This window comes from Columba livia, chromosome 3 (genome assembly GCF_036013475.1).
Source record: "Columba livia isolate bColLiv1 breed racing homer chromosome 3, bColLiv1.pat.W.v2, whole genome shotgun sequence".
Classification (NCBI taxonomy): domain Eukaryota; kingdom Metazoa; phylum Chordata; class Aves; order Columbiformes; family Columbidae; genus Columba; species Columba livia.
In genome coordinates this window covers 95,868,186-95,887,382 of record NC_088604.1, presented here as the reverse complement: position 1 = coordinate 95,887,382, position 19,197 = coordinate 95,868,186, and the positions used below count along the sequence as shown (strand labels likewise).

The 19,197-nt window shown below is 36.3% G+C and overlaps 1 protein-coding gene across 4 annotated transcripts in view; it reads left to right on the top strand.

Moving 5' to 3' along the window:
- The window catches only part of UBR2 (ubiquitin protein ligase E3 component n-recognin 2), a 57,639-nt gene that overhangs the window by 7,929 nt on the left and 30,513 nt on the right, over positions 1 to 19,197 (top strand). For 2 of the 4 annotated variants that reach the window (XR_010471601.1, XM_065058335.1), the window contains exons 4-15: positions 1,374 to 1,487; positions 4,276 to 4,403; positions 5,390 to 5,528; positions 7,085 to 7,147; positions 8,283 to 8,403; positions 11,069 to 11,176; positions 12,815 to 12,903; positions 13,746 to 13,844; positions 16,171 to 16,334; positions 16,426 to 16,525; positions 17,581 to 17,709; positions 18,449 to 18,632. Coding sequence is in view for 3 of the 4 variants with exons in the window: in XM_065058335.1 (XP_064914407.1) it covers positions 1,374 to 1,487; positions 4,276 to 4,403; positions 5,390 to 5,528; positions 7,085 to 7,147; positions 8,283 to 8,403; positions 11,069 to 11,176; positions 12,815 to 12,903; positions 13,746 to 13,844; positions 16,171 to 16,334; positions 16,426 to 16,525; positions 17,581 to 17,709; positions 18,449 to 18,632 (1,438 nt within the window). In the remaining variant the exon portion in view is untranslated. Of the gene's footprint in view, positions 1 to 1,373; positions 1,488 to 4,275; positions 4,404 to 5,389; positions 5,529 to 7,084; positions 7,148 to 8,282; positions 8,404 to 11,068; positions 11,177 to 12,814; positions 12,904 to 13,572; positions 13,672 to 13,745; positions 13,845 to 16,170; positions 16,335 to 16,425; positions 16,526 to 16,765; positions 17,002 to 17,580; positions 17,710 to 18,448; positions 18,633 to 19,197 lie in introns of those variants that run through there. The other 2 variants (XM_065058336.1, XM_065058338.1) reach the window with 2 other exon arrangements.

The window sequence follows — 19,197 nt, the reverse complement described above, 5'->3', positions numbered from 1 at the left end:
TTGAGTGTTTTGATCTGAGTGTAAATTCTGAAAGTTTAAGCTTTAAAATATCAAGGAGTTACATTTTATGTGCAACAGTTAGGCTTACAAATGTGAGAATGTTACTTTTTAACATGCCCTTTGGTGAACTTTACAGCGTTAGAGTTGTTTTTTTGGCTTGCTTTGACCTTGACTATTTTTAAAAGGTGTTGAAAAACCTTTATGAAGAAGCCACTTTTATTTAAAATTTATTTCCTTTAAACATCTGAATTCTTATCAAATTCTGTACAATACCAGTTTTCTTGTTTGTCTTTAAAGTTAAAATGGAGAACTAAAACTGCAAATGCTGTTTATTTTGGTAATATACTGCTATTAGTAGTACAGGTTAGTTGAAAAAAAACAGACAAAACGGAGAAGGCCTCAGTGTGTTTTTAGACTAAGAAGCCAGGTGAAAACCATGGTGCAGCCTTACTGTAAATCTGCTTTTGACAATACTGCACTGTTGTTAATATAAATCTGATCATTGTGTGATTTCACTGAGCTCTAGGATTTAGGAAAAAAAGGCAAACAAACAAAAAAACCAACTTGCCCCAAGAAACCCAACACAATTTGTTGGTATCAGCATACATCTTGATGTAGGTTTCTAGTTTGCAAGCTTAGTGAGTTAACAAGTCTAGGTGGCATCCAGAAGTGGAAGCAAATGTTCTTTCAAATGTCTGTCTAGTTTTGTTGATACTATCGGATATACCTGTATGCTAAAAATAGGTAAAAGAAGAATTCTTTTGTGAATTATTTAATAGTTGTGGTTCAAAAAGAGTATTAACACGTTTATTAATTGGAGGTGGTCTTAACTTAAAAATCAATTGTATTAAAACCGTATAAATATATCATTACAGTTTTCAGATACTTTTTTCTGTGCTTACTAAGACTTACATGAAAAATTGGTAAGTTTTCTCTGTAAACTCTGTTCCTGTAAACAGCGTATGTTTTATTCACTGTGTAATAGTGCTATATGAAACGATTGAGCTTTGTTCAGATTAAAAATGAGAGAATCTGAAATAGTACAGATGGCATTGCAAGTCATAGATTCGGAAAATCTGTAAGTCAGGAAAAACCCACAGCCTTCAGGTGGGGCAAAATGGGGGTGTCTGAAGTTTTGGGGTTTTGTTTTTTGATTCTTTTCTTTTTGCACAGACAGACCAATAAAGTACATAAGATTTCAGCCGTCATAGAAACAGGCAGGGTTTCACTGTGCTTTTTTTAAAAGGGTACTGGCTAAAGCTGTCAGGTGTTTTCATTGTGCTTTTGTAGTTTTGTTGTGACTACTTACTTCTTAATGTGCATGTATGTATACGTGTATTTACATGAAGTGTTTTGTTTGTAAATATTTTTAGATGACAACATCAGGTGGAGGAGGTTTCTGTGATTGTGGTGATACAGAAGCTTGGAAAGAAGGTCCTTACTGTCAAAAGCATGAACTTAACACTTCAGAGACTGCAGAAGAAGAGGTAATAACAATTGAGGTGTCATGTTTTGAAACACTCTAAACTATGTATATATGTGCGTGTATATACAAGTCATTAGCGCGAGGTTATTTTTAGTCTTGTATACCACGTGTGAGAGATGGGAGGGAATTTAATAGTAATATTTGAACCACCGTATGTCTTAAACGAAACTAATGTCTTGTCTAATTTAAGGAGTTATTTAGAATGACATTTTCTGCTTGAAGGCTTCATTTTGTATGTTCTTGGTTTCCTCTGCAGCTTCAGTTCCTTTTTGTTGTTTTTCTGCCATATTCTGAAATGTGAAGGGAGTCCTCCATGTGAAAAAAAAAATCTGTAGGTAATCACGTGCACAAGGAAGCCAAGTTGTCTGTGCAGCATATGTTCTCATTCTTACCAAAGTAAAGTGCACAGATATTTAAATTCAGAATAGCTTGTTACAGGAAAGCTGTAATGGAGGTATAAGATAGAGGTCTATAAAAGCTTGTTTGGTACGGAGAAGGTAAATAGAGAACATATCTTCATCATTGTTGTAGCATAACAACTTGAACATACTAAATGCAAAAAAGCATACTAGCTTTTAAAGTATGAATTCAAGCTGTTGAACTAGCTGCTATATAAACTTTGAACAACAATAGTGTTTTGTGTGTTCAGAAGGAAGTTTAGCACATTTGTGGAGGGAAAATATCATCAAAGGCTGTTTAAAATTGCAGATACCATCCTTGGTGTGGGAAGTATTAGTGTCTTAAATTATGGACACCAGAGGAACAATCTGTCCTTTTCTTATATTCTTCCCTTAATGTATCTGTTAGCCACTCTCATTCCCCAAATGTTCTAAGTTGGGCTTCTGGTCTAGCCACTAGTCTGTTCTTATGTAATATAATTTCTGTGAGGTTTTTTTTGAAGTGCAAATATAAGGCAAATTCTTGTAGTAATTCTGCTCATCTGGTGGTTTAAGTGAAGGAACTGTAACTGTATTTGCAGTGGCAGTGGTCCTTCTGAAATCTGTTGTCACTATCTCGACCCTAAGACTCCAGCACTACTGCATGGACTCACCACTTGGTCTACTTGCCAGTTTACACTACAGGCAGCCTTAGTTAGAAAACTGTTGTGAAATCTTGGGTGGACTGCTGCTTGTGTGGCCAAAGATACTCTCACAGTTGAGTGTGAGTGATAGATAAAAAAGAAGTTACTGGGCAGGCTTTGTGTTTCTTCCCTGTGAGTGATGGGGATTGAGATCTCTTGTGTCATGCAGTGTTGTGTTTGAGGCAGATCAAGGATCATTTCTTGAGCATTATCAGAGCCCATTTTCTGCCTTCCCAGATATGTTTTTGTTGAAAGCACTGAGAATGGAGGCAGTGCTGCTACTTAAGGTTTGGCTTTGCATTTGGTGACTGATAGTTCTTCATAGCCTAGATAAGTTTTAAATGAAGCAAAAAAAAAAAAAAGAAATGGCAATGATTAAAGTTCCTGTAAGGCTTCCAGATATTCCGAATTAATCTTGGGGTGGGTGGATGAATAAACTTTACAAGTACAGGTGAATGGCTGACTGTCAAGGGCCTCCTGTAGATAATGCAGATTTAAGTTCTGAAAAGGTTATTGTGGCTGTTTTTATACAGCACAGGCTATAGTGAAACACAGAATTTGATATTAGATAATCCTAAACCAGGAGTTGGGCTACCGTTAAGTATTTTAATTGGCTAACAATTACACATACTTCAAAATAGCAAATGATGAATTGAGTCAGTGATTCAATGTATAGAACATGTCCAGGTGACCTGCAGGGCAGCTAGTGTTCCCTTTCCAGCTTTGTAGAAGAAAAGAGTTCTCTATTCACATTAAAATCCCTTGAAATGGATTGGAAGAAAATGGTGATGGCACCTGTACTACCTGATTTGGAGCTGGCCTTGGTTTTCATTTGCTTTTCAGAAAAGTAGCCCCTTTGATTTGCAGACTGAGGCAGCACTTCTCTTCCTCCCCCTCCTCGTTTTGGTTCTCCCCCTCCTCGTTTTGGTTCTCCCACCTGCAGCAGCAGCCATTCTGCTCTGGCAGAGAGAGGAGGATGAGTTTATAGCAGCTGCTGCAGATGTCAAAGGGAAGGCACCCTAGAGGCTGCTGAGCAGGCACAAGTTGCTGCATGGTCCACACGCAGGAGGGACTGTCTGTGAACAAGACTGAGAGAATGGCAGGTCATTGTGAAATACCTGGTTACATTTAGCATTTAATTACATACTACAGCATATAAGAGGTGTGCCATAAATCACTGTCCCAGTGTGCTGGATATTGTATAAGCTTGGATAGAGAAAGACTTGTGCCTCTAAATGCATGCTAGATATAAAACAAGGCAATAGATTCATAGCTGTTTGTATTCTGCATTTTACTAATATTGGGAAGTGGAACAAAAGATACAGTGGTTTCAAATTATGTTTTTGAACACATCACAGAAAAAGCAGATTTTAATAACAGCTGAGGTTAAAAGTTCTTCAGAAGGACTATCTTTGTGTGCAGAAGTGGGAACAATGAAAGTGAAAATGGAGAAGTGTGTGAGAATTTAGGTGGGTGATCAGCGTTTAGGTATTGAACGTTAGATTACTGCCTTAGTGATTGTCAGTGAAGAACTGGAAAAATAAAACAGGATGATTATTGACTCTGTTCCTTTCAAATGTAAAGTCATTTAAAGAAAAGACATCATTAAAGGTATTACATGATCTTTGACAAAGAGAAGTGCAAATTTGACAATTTCTGTTTTGAATATAATTTGATACCTCAATTGTTATTTGTATTTATTTTCCAGGATCCTCTTGTGCACTTGCCAGAAGATATGGTAGCAAGAGCTTATAATATTTTTGCCATCACACTTAAATACGCAGTAGATATATTAACATGGGAAAAGGAAAATGAATTGCCTGGCCTAGAAATGATGTAAGTATAGTATTTGTCTTCTGCCTTTTGAAGCTTGCAGACATTTACAACAGAAAATGCTAATTCTGATTTTAAGTATATTTTCTGCCTTTCCTAAAATTGTCAAGAATATTTTTATTGACAGTGGGTTAAAATAATTTAAATAGATTTCCTTTTCTCATATTTTTTTTTTACTTTTGTGATTATACAGCTCATTTCTTTCCATAGTGGTGATGAAACAGTATCTTTGTGATGCCTTCATTTTGTTAATATTGAAAAGGAAGTATCAGTAAAATACAGTACCCTGAAACAAGTGGTGGATTAGTTTCTAACAGTCGAAGTTACTGAAATTCTGATGGCAAAAGTATTTTGTAATTTTGGTGATCCACTTATTACAAATTTTGAAGCATTACAGAGTATTTGAGTGTATTGTAGCATCATAGTTATCATGGATTAATTTTTGACACCTTGTTAGTAACTTTTTTACTTTGTATTGTGTGAGTAACAATGCTGTGTAAATAAATTATGGAAATCAAACAATTGCATTGGATCTGTGTAAGCTTACTGCCAAGTTGTTGTTGTCTAATAGACCTTTTATGTAGTTTTAGGGAAGCAAGTGTGGCAAAGTTAGGCCAAGAGTGGTAAAATCTCTAAGAAACTGTGGGGAAATGTATTGAACACAGCTACACTGGAAGGAAATGTGTTTTCCGTAGTCGGAAACTGTCAATTCATAATCAACAAATGTTCAAAAATAATATGCGGCCTGAAGTATTGTCTTAAGACTTTTTTGCTCATTTTGGACTTAATTCTGCACGAAAGGTGCATGTTCTTATGGGAGTTAGGGATAGTCAGTCCTTTTCAAATAAATTGTTGAGATATGTTCCAGTATAGCAAAGAAACCCAGGCTTGGGTTGTCTGCTCGGTGGAAAATTTTGTTAAACTAGAAGTTGATTTTTTAAAAATTACGTTACTTAAAATTATACATAAATTCAATCCTTGCTTTGAAGTGAGAAGAGTGACACTTACTACTGCATGCTGTTTAATGATGAAGTCCATACCTATGAACAAGTTATTTATACTCTTCAGAAGGCTGTCAACTGCACGCAGAAGGAAGCGATTGGTTTTGCAACAACAGTAGATAGAGATGTAAGTAAATTAATTGTTACAACTTCTACCTATACTTACTCTAATGTTTATTTTATATAACTACGCTTTGTTTTCACAAAGAGTGTGGTTAATGTGGTTGAGCCCTATGTGTTAGGTGACCCTATATTGTGTATATGTTTCAGTGTAACTGTATTCCATATGTCTTGTGCATGTAGATGGCAAGGTGTCTCTCACTCTGCTGCCAAGGTCAGGCAGCAGCTTTAGCTCATCCCTTACTGTACCCCTGTGAGCTGACATTGAAAGAGCCTCTATATGTACTCCAAGCATGGGAAATGCTTCTCAGAGTAACACCAGTCAACTCTAAGGGCTAAAATCCCTACTTGGCTGCTTTTGTTCCAGTGCTTGTGGAACTACGTGTGGGGTTTTTTTAAATTTAATTTTCTTTTTCATAGTTGTCAGATGATAACAACAGTAAGTGGGAAAGCATTTCATACAGGATTTAGAAGGAGCAATGACTTCAGGATCACTACACCCTGAACATAATTTTAAATAGTATATTAGTGTCAGAAGTGCTCTGTCAGCTGTTTTGTATTCTGGCTTGTGTGAATTTTTTAAGAAAGGGATACTTTCTAGGGACAACTGCATCTTGTTATTTGTGCCATGAGCCTGTAAGCAGTTGCTGTGAAAATGAGTGTCCTTTTTATGATTTGTTTGCTTGTGCCTTTTTTTGGGGAGGCAGCATGGGGGGGAAGTCTGTTCCAAATTCATAGTGAAAGTGTCATTTGGGGATGTGAATGTACTTCAAAAAGGTCAGTGGGAAGGGAAATACAACCACTTTATATTACTTAACACTGAACTAGATTTTGTTTTTTTTGTATTATCACTACTTTTTTTGTGATATCAGTAACTAAAAGATTCCTGTCTGATCCGTGAATATGTGCTGACTTGAGCACATGCTGTTGATTGTCGAATGCACTTGGGAGAGGTTTCCTGACTGCTGATCCCTGTCCTACTTCTAAATACAAACATGAACGCATAGATACATGTGCACACATGTATATATGTAAAAGAAATAAGACTATGCCTGAAATGATTTGGCATGAAGCCAGATCTAAAATTCCAGTAAGCTGTTCTGTCTTTAATACAACATAAGTTAAATCAACTGTCTATTTTAATGGATGTATTGACAATATAGAAGGACTCATACAATATGGAAGCCTTCTAGTTTTGAAATAAACAAAGTGCTTTAGTTGTATCTTTAAAAGACTAATTAGCTATATTATCTACTTTTAAAAAAGGCATTGAAATGTCTGAAATATTTTCAAATTTTATCAAAACTAATAGTTAATGCATTAGTACTAAAGATATCTTTTCAGTATTTATTACACAAAAGAAATTTAGTATAGCAGGGTGCATTTTGGGAATTTAAGTATGTAACTATGTATGATACTTTAAAAAATGAAAATAGCATGAAAGCAAAAGTGGTTAACATGCGTCTGAAACATTTACTGTGTCTTGGATAATAGCGTAGAACACAGCATTTGAACTTCTTGTTTAGAAGCTGGTGGTAATGTTACTTCTCTACAAATTTAAAGGGGCGTAGGTCTGTTCGATATGGAGACTTTCAGTACTGCAATCAAGCAAAATCAGTAATAGTGGTAAGTAATATTGTCTACTTATTTGCTTCATCTCAAACAAAAAGAAGCTTTGCTACACAGTTTTGTGATACCATTACCGTAATGAGACTATATTTTTAAATACCAAGTCTTGGAGATAATATTCACAATATGCGCAGTAGAGATATTGAAATGTAGGTTTATGCTCTGTTTTGGTTTTTTTCTTTTTGCTATGGTCTACCTTGCACCCAAAATAATTTCATAGATAAAAGTTTTACCTTCAGAAAACGGAGTTTGATCAGGAGCTACAAGTGTGATCTTTCAGTATTGCATGTCAGTTCAGATCAGTAGAGTCAAGCTATTTTAGTTTTTCTCCTATAGTATGAAGTTGTTTGCCTCTTTCATAGCGACAACTACGGAAACTGTTACTGGTTGAATCCAAGTATGAAACTACAAATACGCTTTCATTTTGTATTTATTTTTTTCTTTAACTGCTGCAGTGCAGTACTTAATCACATGAAATAAGTAGTTGATGTGTAGTACTGCTACCACTGAAAAACAAATACTGCAACTAGAATTACTGGCCTTAAACTGTTGAAGGTATTTTGAAAACATTGACCTATCTTTAGAGAGCAACTTGTGCAATATTTTTAACTTGCCAACTATACAGTCAAAGAACAAATGGCATTTATGTGTAACATCTAACTACTCAGGTTACCAACACAGAGATGAGGAGAAATACTTTCTTTCATGTTTTAGCTTTGTGTTTTAAACTTGTATTTTTGAAAGCAGTCTGTGGACAATCAATGTCTTTCCTTGGTGGGCCGCTGTGGGACTTGCGCGTCATGTTGTGAGCAGCAAATGTGCACGGGTGTCTTAGGCTGTGCTTGCGCTTATCAGTCAAATGCAGCAGATCAGTGTGTACATTGATAGGAGGCCAAGAACGGAAAACGGATTGGCCTAAGTATGTTGATATTGCACAATAAGGTCTTTCAAATATTAATAGGGTAAACACAGCTCAGGCTTTGTTTTGTTTGTTCCCAATGTAGGTGTAATCAGAATGTGTATTAACATGATAAATTATTGAAAGTAATCATTGGAATGCTGTGGTTTTGTAGAGGAATAGTACACGCTAGTTCTCACTTAAATATGCATTATCTTTTTTTTCCTTTTGAAGAGAAATACCAGTCGTCAGACAAAGCCATTGAAAGTGCAAGTTATGCATTCATCTATTGTTGCCCATCAGAGCTTTGGTCTGAAGCTCCTAACCTGGCTTGGCAGTGTTATTGGATACTCAGGTGGGCAAACTTGAACTTTTTTAAGATAAGTTACGGAGTATTTTTGAGGCATGCTGAATTCCTGAAGCGATGTTGTCTGGTTATTTTAGATATGTAATATATGCTTATCAGACTTCGTTTGTTTTCTTTTACTGGAGTGCTTTTGAGTTAGTTCTAACTTCCATGTGAAAGTGCTACCAGTCTGACTTAGTCTTCTCAGATACTGTTTTCTGCTTAGTTGCTGTTGAGAAGCTGAGAATTGCTGTCAAATGCTGTATGCCAACAAGCTATTTTTCAGTCCCTAGTTCTTTTTAAATGAATGCAGTAAGCTGAAAATAACCTGTCTGATTAGATGAAACAAAATTATTCAGAAGTAATTCGATGAATGATGATGAAAGTGATTGCTTTAGATTTTTTGGTAAGTAGAACAACAGAAAAAATGCAAGGATATGTGAGGTTTTGGGGTAAGTATAGAAGCCAACGAATTATTAATCAGATCTTTGGAAAGAGTTTTCTTCAAAGGAATCAAGATACAAAGTATCGTTTTTATGGCAGGGCTCTATGTTTCTTTTGGCTTGGTTCCTCCCTTGTCCTCATGAATCATGAGGTTGTGAAGATGTGGAGCACCAGGGGAAATAAAAGGAAAATGTTTCAAACTGATGCTATGTAGACATGTAGATACAGTCCCCAATGCACTTCTTGTGTTCTGTGCATCTGTAAATTGTTAACAAGAATTATTAGCAAAGCACACTTGGCTGTAATGTTACATATGTGTTCTGCATAGGTGCAAGATTTCTGCAGAGACTGTGTGTTTTATTAGACTGATAGTTGAAAAACTAGTCAAGATTTCAGGCACAGGATCTCTATATCATGTTATCTTTCAAAAAAGACAAGTAGTTTATGTTTCTATAAGTTAATTTTTAAAAATACTTAAATCAAACTTTTCAAAAGTTATGGCAACAATTTGTTCAACTATTTGCTGGTGTTGCTGGCAAAGAATAACTGTTAATAGAAAGGAGAGACATGAAGGTATTTAATTTATAGGGTAAATTTTCCTTTTAGTGTATTATGTAGACAGGCACTGACATGGGTTCAGTTTTGTGCCATGTCATTTTTGCCACGTACTGAAGTCACTAATTTTCAGCTCTAAATTACAGTTGCAAAATAGTATGCTAGTAAAGCATAAAATTATAGATGAAAGCATCGAATTTATAGTTTGGTTTGTGTGTGGTGTTTCTGAAATTCTGCAGAGTTCACTTCCTTAAATGCAGCATCCTTTATGATTCAGAAGGGCAAAAATAATATTTGATGGTAAGCAGTATGCATACGTTTTGTCTGTGACCTACATGCTCAAGCAGTTGAAATGCCTTCCACACCTCAGGATATAGTCTTGCACTGTACTCTGGAGTCTAGTTTTGTGAAATGCACTTTTTTAAAAAAGTTGATTTCCCTTAGCTTTTATCAAACACACCCAAACATCTACATTCTGCTCAGTATTTTAAACATCCCGTTACCGTTGATCTGTCACATGGGGTGCTAGAACTGCACTGCTTAGGTGGTTACTCTTAAATGCCCCTGACCAAAGGGGAATTGTCAGGTGGTGGGGTCTTCTGCTGTGCCACCAAGTTAGGTTGGGTGCTTGCTGTGAAATGGGTGTTACACTCCTGTCAGTGAATAAAGGGAAGAACTTTACTGTGGAACTTTGTCAAGAACTGGACTATCACATCCTTTCTAATGCGTCAGTTCTTCAGGAATAAGTGTCTGTTTGCCATTTATTGAACAATGCAGTCGTTGCCATTAATTTGTTACCAGTCATAACAGTAGTTGGAGTCGAACTCTGCAAGGCAAAAAAGCAAGCAAACAAACAAAACCAAACGAAACCCCCCAAATAAACAAACCAAAAAACCCTTGAACTGCTATAGATGCTCACAGACTGTATAGAACTGCACCATGCAGTTAATGGTATGGTATACGTGATGCTAAGCTACTACCAGCTCTCCCTGAGAAGCTGAGATGGCTCTGTGGCATGCAGAAATAAGGGCTAATGCATCTGCGTGTCATAGTTGTGTTAATGAATATGCATTGCCTGCAGTGCGAAGCTAGGCTGGACATTGTTATTGTGAGCATGGCTGTGTTGTGCTCTGTTCCAGATACAGATTCTCTGCGAGCATTTCATTTGTTACATGTTCACATAATAATTATTACTGCTTTCCATTAGAAAAAAATACATAGAGAAGCTTTAAAATAATAGCGGCTAGTTAGTGTAAACAAAATACTCATATGTGAGTATATGAGTTGATTCATATATGAATTATATTTACCTCTTGATAGGGCTTTAAACAGGAAAAATATAACCTAGAAAATTAGCCTGCTCTGTAATTGTTTTTTTTATATTAGTAAGCCAGCAGCACTTTTAAGAAAGTACATTTTTATTTCATAACTTTGAAACAAATTGTTGTATGTGGCAATTTTCACAAGGTTCCTAATGTTCCATAAGGTTAGCATGAAACTTGGAAGGTATAAAATACTTGTGTTTCTCTCAGCAAATGTGAGGGTTGTTATTCAGTTGTCAAGGAGAAGGGGCCCTATGGCTTCTACTGTGTCTTATGAAAGTTCCAGTATGTCAAAATAATGTGCAAGTTTGTGTTTAAGCTGTAACTAACGCACGTTGTTTCTCTTCTTCAAGATGGTCTTCGTCGAATATTGTGTCAGGTTGGTTTACAGGAGGGGCCAGATGGTGAAAATTCTTCCCTTGTGGATAAGCTGATGCTGCATGATTCTAAACTATGGAAAGGTGAGTTTTCTCAAACTTCTGGAAAATGTTACAGGATGCTATGCGTAAAGTTTTGCCTTTACCATATCTGTGAATATTTGAACATTTTTACTGTTGTATATTGTAGATAGAGTTGCCTGGTTTGTTATAATCTGTCCCTTCATGATACACTCCACATACATTGAAGACAAGAACATAAGGAGACCATTCGAGATGGTGTTTGTTTTGGATCTAATTTTTCAAAGTAGTCTGAAATTGAGACTGACTTAAATATACAGATGACAGTGATAGTTTAGGGAAATTTGGTAAACAGTAATGTGATTTGGGGTTTGCCTGCTTTATAGGATCTCAGCATCTACATCATATGTACCAAAATGCCTCTTTTTAAGGAACAGGGCAGAGGTTTTCTGCTTTGACTCATGTTTATGATTGTGAGATATTCCTGAGTGTTTTGAGAACATTCAGTGAAAATTACTGTTCTGTTGCTTTAGAGCCCTTAGAACTTTATTAATAAAAGTCTGATGTATATAAAGGGATTGGCTAGAAAGCTGGAATTTTGAAGAAGTTCAGGTAGTTAATTTCTCTTGTGGATTTTGTGTCTGATTTTCTATCCTGAAAGGGCATGTAAGGCCATGTGTAAGAAAGAGAAGCACAAAGAGAAGGCAGAGAATGATGCAATATATATGTCCTTTCCTTATTTAAACACAAGTGTAGTATTTTGAAGAATGCTACCTTCTCCCCAGAGTCTTTTGTTGTTTTCTAGTTCTGAGGTACAGATAACCTAGTAACATCTCTTTGCGATCTATCTTGGGAACTTTTTGGAGCAGCAATAAAAGTAGTAAGGTGGGAAGTGGGTGTACTATGGAGAAAATTCCTGGTACTCAATTGTTTTTTGTGGTGTTTTTGTTTTTTTTTTTTTAGACCACAAATTTCATGATTTGAAATGCAGCTCTTTTGTGGACCATTACAACATTTTTCACACAGGTTTTGTTAGGATAATGTCTGTCATATAAGCAAGCAGTAACTTCTGCATTTCTATTTTAACATCAGTATTTCTCTACTTTTTCATGTATTCCATAGTTAATCTGCATTAAGGAAATAATGTAATAGCTTTTGACTTAAGTGACCTACAGAAAGAAATGGTACATTCACACATGTGGTTCCAAGCTGTATACAGTCAATTCTCATTTGTATTGATAATATTTTCAGTGATGCTGCTCAGACTGACTAGAAATTTGGAGGTACATAAGCAAATTATTTTGCAGACTTGTTCAAAACTACCAAAATTTATTGTGATTCCCAGGACTTCTCGTTGTAGTATGTTCTTTTTCTCCCTGGGCCATGCAAATCCTCTCTTTATCCTGAGGAGGAATAGAGATCTGTTGTTGTTTGCCTGATGTGCCTTATATTACAAGATTTATGTTTCCATTCGACAGCTCAGTGTTATCTCATACAGGAGTAATAAATAATGCCACTCGAAGAATTTTGGTTTATGTGTTCTTCGTCATCATTTGCTGCCACGTGACAAACTTAATCAGAGCAGCTTCTGCTCTGAAATGCACACTCGCTCATTTTGTACAAGTTGACTTTTCTGAATGCGTCCATAATATGTTGATAGAAAATAGTGACGTGTGATGTTTCATCCATTTTTCTTGACAGGAGCTAGAAATGTGTATCACCAGTTATTCATGAGCAGTCTACTTATGGATTTGAAATACAAGAAACTTTTCGCTATCCGCTTTGCAAGGGTAAGTATCTTTCTTACAAAGAGATGTTCAGTGCTTAAATTGTCTAGCACAGAGAGTTTAGTTAGCATACAGTGCTTCAAATGAACTCTTATCCGGAACCATCTTCCTATTTTTGGAAGTGAAAAGTTGAAATGCCTACTACCTTAATTCTGTCTTCAAAATACTAGTTATAATGGCATCTCATCTCCTGGGAAGAAAATGGTCTTTCCAGGCTCCCCAGGACTGAAGCAGTTCAGATGTTTTTGTCTTCACCATCAACCGCACAGGCTGTCGCTTCTTAAGAGCTAATCGCTTCTCATTGTTGAGGTGTAAGCTGTTACAGCACTACTCAGAAATAGTGCTGAAATTCTGCTATGCTGATTAGTATTTCTGCTGTAACTACTATTTCAAATGCTTTAAATCAGCACTGCAAAATTCTGCTCACTCTGCTGAAGACAAATAACTTTTTGAGTAGAAAATAAAACATTAGCCTTTATTGTGAAAATGAGAGTGAGTAGATCTTACATGTGAGCAGATTAAGTTGTCATGTTCTTTGTACAAAATACCTAAATAATAATCCGTAAGAGCTACTCTTCCCTTTATCGTGGCTTTAAAGTTTCCCAGAGCATACATTTAAATTAAAAAATCAGGTCAGTGTGGATTAGAGGTGAATTTCCCCTTGTTGTTTAGAATTACCGGCAGTTGCAGAGAGATTATATGGAGGATGATCACGAACGGGCAGTATCGGTGGCTGCTCTGTCTGTCCAACTCTTCACTGTACCTACTCTGGTGAGTAGTGCCTGTCTTTCTTTTAAAAACTGATAGTTGGCACTCCTTGCCTTTTTTTGCCTCCTTCTTAATAGAACTATGAGCGATTGCAGAGTGATTTTATGAAAGATGACCACGACAGAGAGTTCTCAATTGCTGACCTCTCGATACAGATATTCACAGTGCCTTCTCTTGTAAGTACTAAAAGACCAAAAAAAGGAAATCTTTATTTGTTAAAAGCCACTCGAGATTCTTGAGTCAAGACTGCAGATTTCTGTGACGTTACTGTGGAAACACAGGGCGCTGTCACTGCACAGCAGATTGTTCACGTATATTGCTGTGGGCTTAGAAGTTAAAGCGTTCACCACTGCGAAGCTTGACTTCCCAGAGCGGGCTGAGTATTTTTGGTTTTTCTTTCTACATTTTTCTTTTACTTTTTTTAGAAAAGTACTTAGGTGTGAGTCTGTAGATAAACATTTAAGTTCCTCATGGTACTGAACCACAGTTACTGTTTGTAGAAATCTACATTATGGCTTGGAAATCAGTGTTTCAGAGCACACCATTCTGGTGCAGTCTTGTAAACAATCCACTTTATGTTAATATTTCAATCAACACAAGTGCAAGCAGGAGTTGTCTCATGATATTCCCTACTTCCTTTGGTACTTCCAGACTAGGAGGATGCCTTCTTTCAGGTTTCCAGTTTATTTTTGTTACAGTGCTTCAGGCACTGTTACTTCTGCCAGCTCACTAACTCTGCTGGTCTTCTACAAGCTTATGCTGTTTGGGAAACATCATTTTTTTCTCCAGTCTCCAAGTAAATCTGCCTTTGCTTGCATTACGAACTAGACAAATTAAACTTTAGAGCTGTCCTGGAAATAGAAGTCTGATTTTCCTAGCCAGAATTCGTTAAAAAATGAAAGCTTCTGAATCCTTCCAAATTTAATCAGCTTAATTGAGCTCTGAAATTCAGTAGTAGCATGGCACTTATGATACTGAGCAAAATTGTTCTTCAGTTTCCCACAGGTGGATGTTGTTCATGGGAATTCAGCAAGACCTCAGGCTTTTGTTTCCATGGTTCGGGACAATATTGTGTTACCTCTTCTAATTTTGACACTCCCAATAAGAATGTTACCAATATTCAGAGTTACAGTTAGACTTAACCAACTAGTATTATTCAAAAGGTTATGGTATTATTTTTTCTTTTGACAGATGAAATGATAAAATATGTTTATTAATACTTTTTTTTTTTTAAGGAACCTCATACTTTTCTGTAGATGAAAATAAATGCAGTGTCCCTTTTACATGTGTTTCATTTCAAAAGCATGCAAAAAAAAGTATAACAATTATCTTTTTACTGTTTTGTAGAAGGATAAAATAGTCTTACAAGGTGAAAGTAATTATAATAAGGTCCTACCATATGAAATAAGAATTTTTTTTTATACATTCAGAGCCACTCATTCTTAACTGAGTGAATACACTGAAGGATGTAAAACTACCCCACCACCCCCCAGTAACATTTTCAAACCCATCTTGGTAATATAAGAGTTTGAGCTGTCAAGCAACTGAGGTTTTTTGATTTGAGGGAGGATGGGTGGTTGTATTAGTTGTGATTTTTTGGGGGAAAATGTTAACCATTAGATTTATTTTTTTTTTTTAACCCTGCAGTAGCATTTTAGAACCTGTATTTTGGATTATTAGCAACTGTTAAACCTGGAAGCTCTAGCCAACAACTGGAGTGTCACTGAGATAGATCAGAGTGGCCAATCTTGAGCATACCAGCTCATAACGAAATCCTCATGGGATCTGATACTGCAAAACTCATCCCATTTCCCTTGGAGAACCAACAGAATGGGTGCATTCTGGCAGAGCTCACAAGTAGGAGATGGCAGTAACTTCTTAGTGCCCCCTGCGCTCTTGTGGGGTTGGGTTAGTTTAGATTATGACCTTCATTGAACTTCGTGATGCCTGTTAATTTGTTTCCTACAACACTCGGATATATGCAGTAGCCCTTGAGGGGTATCATAAGTAATTTCACATAATTTCCATGTGGAAATTGCACTATACAGTTCCTTGGCAGTTTAGAAGATGCGGTATTCACCATACTGCTTGACAGTCTGTGAAGATAAAACAGAAGAGCTGTCACTCCCCTAAAGGGCTCGTAGTTAAATTACATGAGAGGAGACAACACATACTTAAAGAGAGGTACAAGTTAATTATAAGACACATAATAACAAATGTCTTGTTGTCATAGTTGTATAGATTAGGAGCCTAACTATAGTCAAACTTAGGTGCAGAAGGGGTCTGAAGAAAGAGATCTAGATCATATTAACTTCTGGCTATATTACTTATTTTTTCTTCTGTGAATGTTTGGAAGATTGGCTTTCAGTTTGTTGTTCTGTTCTAATTATTGATGTAACTATTTTGGATAAAAATTCCTGTATTTTACAAGCTTCATGATGCAGTGTGAAGCTGTTAGCTGTGTCTGTTAATTACAGCAAATTTCAATGTACTTTGGCATAGGCTCGAATGCTAATAACGGAAGAAAATCTCATGACCACTATCATCAAAACTTTTATGGACCACTTAAGGCACCGTGACGTCCAAGGCAGGTTTCAGTTTGAACGTTACACTGCTCTGCAGGCTTTCAAATTCAGGCGTGTTCAGAGCCTTATTTTGGATCTCAAGTAAGTACATTGACTATATGCTAATTTGATTAATTGAGAAGGTGAAAAAAACCCCTGTCATGTTAACACTTGTATCTTTTAATGCACCCAGGTATGTGTTGATAAGTAAGCCAACTGAGTGGTCAGATGACTTGAGACAGAAGTTCCTAGAGGGTTTTGATGCCTTCTTAGAATTACTCAAATGTATGCAGGTATGTAAATGTGTGAATCACAGAAATTTGCAAAATCAAGGCAGGAAGTTAGCTATCGTGAGATACAAATGGAGGAAATGTAATGTACACTTCATTTCATAACTCAGTTCAATCTAGCTTTTTGAGTCATGTTTTTCTGAAACATAACATCTTACCTTATTTTGATTTGGTTTGTTTTAGAGGGCTACTAAAAGGAAGAATCGTGGAAAAATAAAATGTAATTTTGTGCTTATTTTGCAGTTGTAGAGGCACACAAGACACAATGAATTGTGTGAGTGAAATCTGGTCCATCTTAACCAGCCTTCCCTTGTAGCAAGAGCTCCAGCTGCTACTTAACTGTCAACGGAGTTGCTCCTCTTATTGAGGAATATATACTTTCTGACACACAAATAGACCTCTTCACCGTGCTTTTTTCCCCCAACCTTTTCATGTGCTATGTTACCTTAAGAGGAGTATTTTAAAAGCAGTGCAACTTTTACAAGAGCCGATTGACTGTATGATTAGTAAGATGTAAGTCAGAATCACACCCTTTTTTCAGTACTTCAGCAGCATGCCTTTCCTCAGTAATTGACTTTTGTTATTCTGTTTATAACAGTCCCTTGAATATATTGTTATTCTCAGATCATTCTGTTTTTTTTTTCTGCTTTTGTGAAGAGCTGGTTAAGTGCTATAGTACCTGGTCTTCAGTTAGTACTTAGCTGCAATTAATATCACATTCCTAGATAATACATTAAAAAAACCAAAATGTTTAAGATGATGTGTGTTTGCAAACATTGTTGTACTGCTCATGACACTGAAATCTCTACAGGTGTTAATAATAAATAGAGCTCATATCCAAAATCTTTCTTGGCCCAGTATTCTTCTCTTCCAATTCCTGTTACATTTTGTTGTTACTTGGATGTGTATAATTCCTTTTCAGATCATCCCAAGCTTCTTTTTTCCTGTTGTAGCAACAATGTATTTGTAAGGACAGGTAACTGCTGTCTCATGCTGATGATGTTAACAGACCTGTTTCAGTGGTATATTGTTGAAATGCGTAATTGTTTTTATTCTAGGGTATGGATCCGATAACTCGTCAAGTAGGACAACACATAGAAATGGAACCAGAATGGGAAGCAGCATTTACATTGCAGATGAAATTAACACTTGTTATTTCAATGATGCAGGATTGGTGTGCATTAGATGTAAGTTCCTTCTGAACTGTTTCTCCATGTGAATATGTGAAAGGGGGAAAAACCCAAACATTAATATGTGTAACAGTTGCATTGAACATGTAGCTGCAGTGTGAGCCAAGATCATCTTCTCTGAGCAAGTGCAAATCTTTTCTGTATTTAAGCTCATCTTTCATGGCTTGAACCGACCAGTTTGTAAGAATGTGATTAACCTTTAAAAAAAATATTACAGAGAGAGTTCTGTCACACATCTGAAAGTTGTGTTCATCACTACAGTATCTGGTTATAGTTTTCAGAGAACAGCGAATAGAGTAGGCCCTGGATCTACCAAATGCTGCCTGATTATAAATCAGGTTTCTACTCTAAGTATTTCAAGTTCTATGTGTACAGAATTTAAATATGGCTGTGGAACAAGTGATCCTAGAATATTTGAGCATTCAGGCTGGCTTTAATCTGTCACTGCTAATTAATGTGGAGGTTTTACTAGCCTAGCATAGTAATTGCTCAGAAAATTCCCATAATATCATGTGCAACAAACAAAAAGAAAAAAAAACAAAAAAAATGGCGTTTTTTTCCTAATCAGACATACTGGTATGAGTTTTGCAATCTGTGCCCGCTTAATCGAGCTCCTTTTGTTGGATTCCTTATCTTAATTTTACAGGACTGTTAATAAAGGTAAAAAGCCCAAACTCATCAAACTTTTTAACGTTGGCTGTATTGTAATTTCTGTAAACTGCAATCTTCCTTTTAGGAAAAAGTGCTGATTGAAGCTTACAAGAAATGCCTGGCTGTGTTGATGCAGTGCCATAGTGGTTTTACTGATGGAGAACAGCCGATTGTTCTCAGTATGTGTGGACATTCAGTTGAGACCATCAGATACTGTGTTTCTCAGGAAAAAGTTAGCATTCATCTCCCAGTTTCTCGTTTACTTGCAGGTATGAACCAAATAGTTTAAAAATATATCAGGAAATGAAAAATGTTGTGTAAATGTGGTTTGTATTTGTGTGTATGTAAGGAAGCACACAACAGTTGTTTAAAGCCTGAATAGGATGCTTTTTGGCTGTTTTCTAGCTGCTTGATAGCCCTAGGCAAAATATTCCCAAGCACTGGGGAAATTGTTGTTTCAGGCCTGGGGGAGTTTGTCTCATGCCTCTGGTTTTGTTAGAGGGGTGTATTGTAGTCAGTTACTGCTGCTTTTGACATGTGAGTGGTGCAAAAGAAATACAGCAAAATATGGACTGTAGTTGACTGTCGGATGGAACAGACTAATCAATGTTCTGTTAGAGAACAGATGTGTCACCAGAAAATTAAGCTATGTATTTCTCTTCATATTGTGCCTATCTTGTTCAACAGCTGCGTTGAAAAAAGGTTAATGAATTTTAGTTTACAGAATCAGAAAGTCAAATGATAAAAATAGATTCTCAGATAATGAAGTGAAAAGGGTAATTCTGAGGTAAAATACTATGCAGCTCAGCATCAAATAGCTTCGAATGTTTGAAT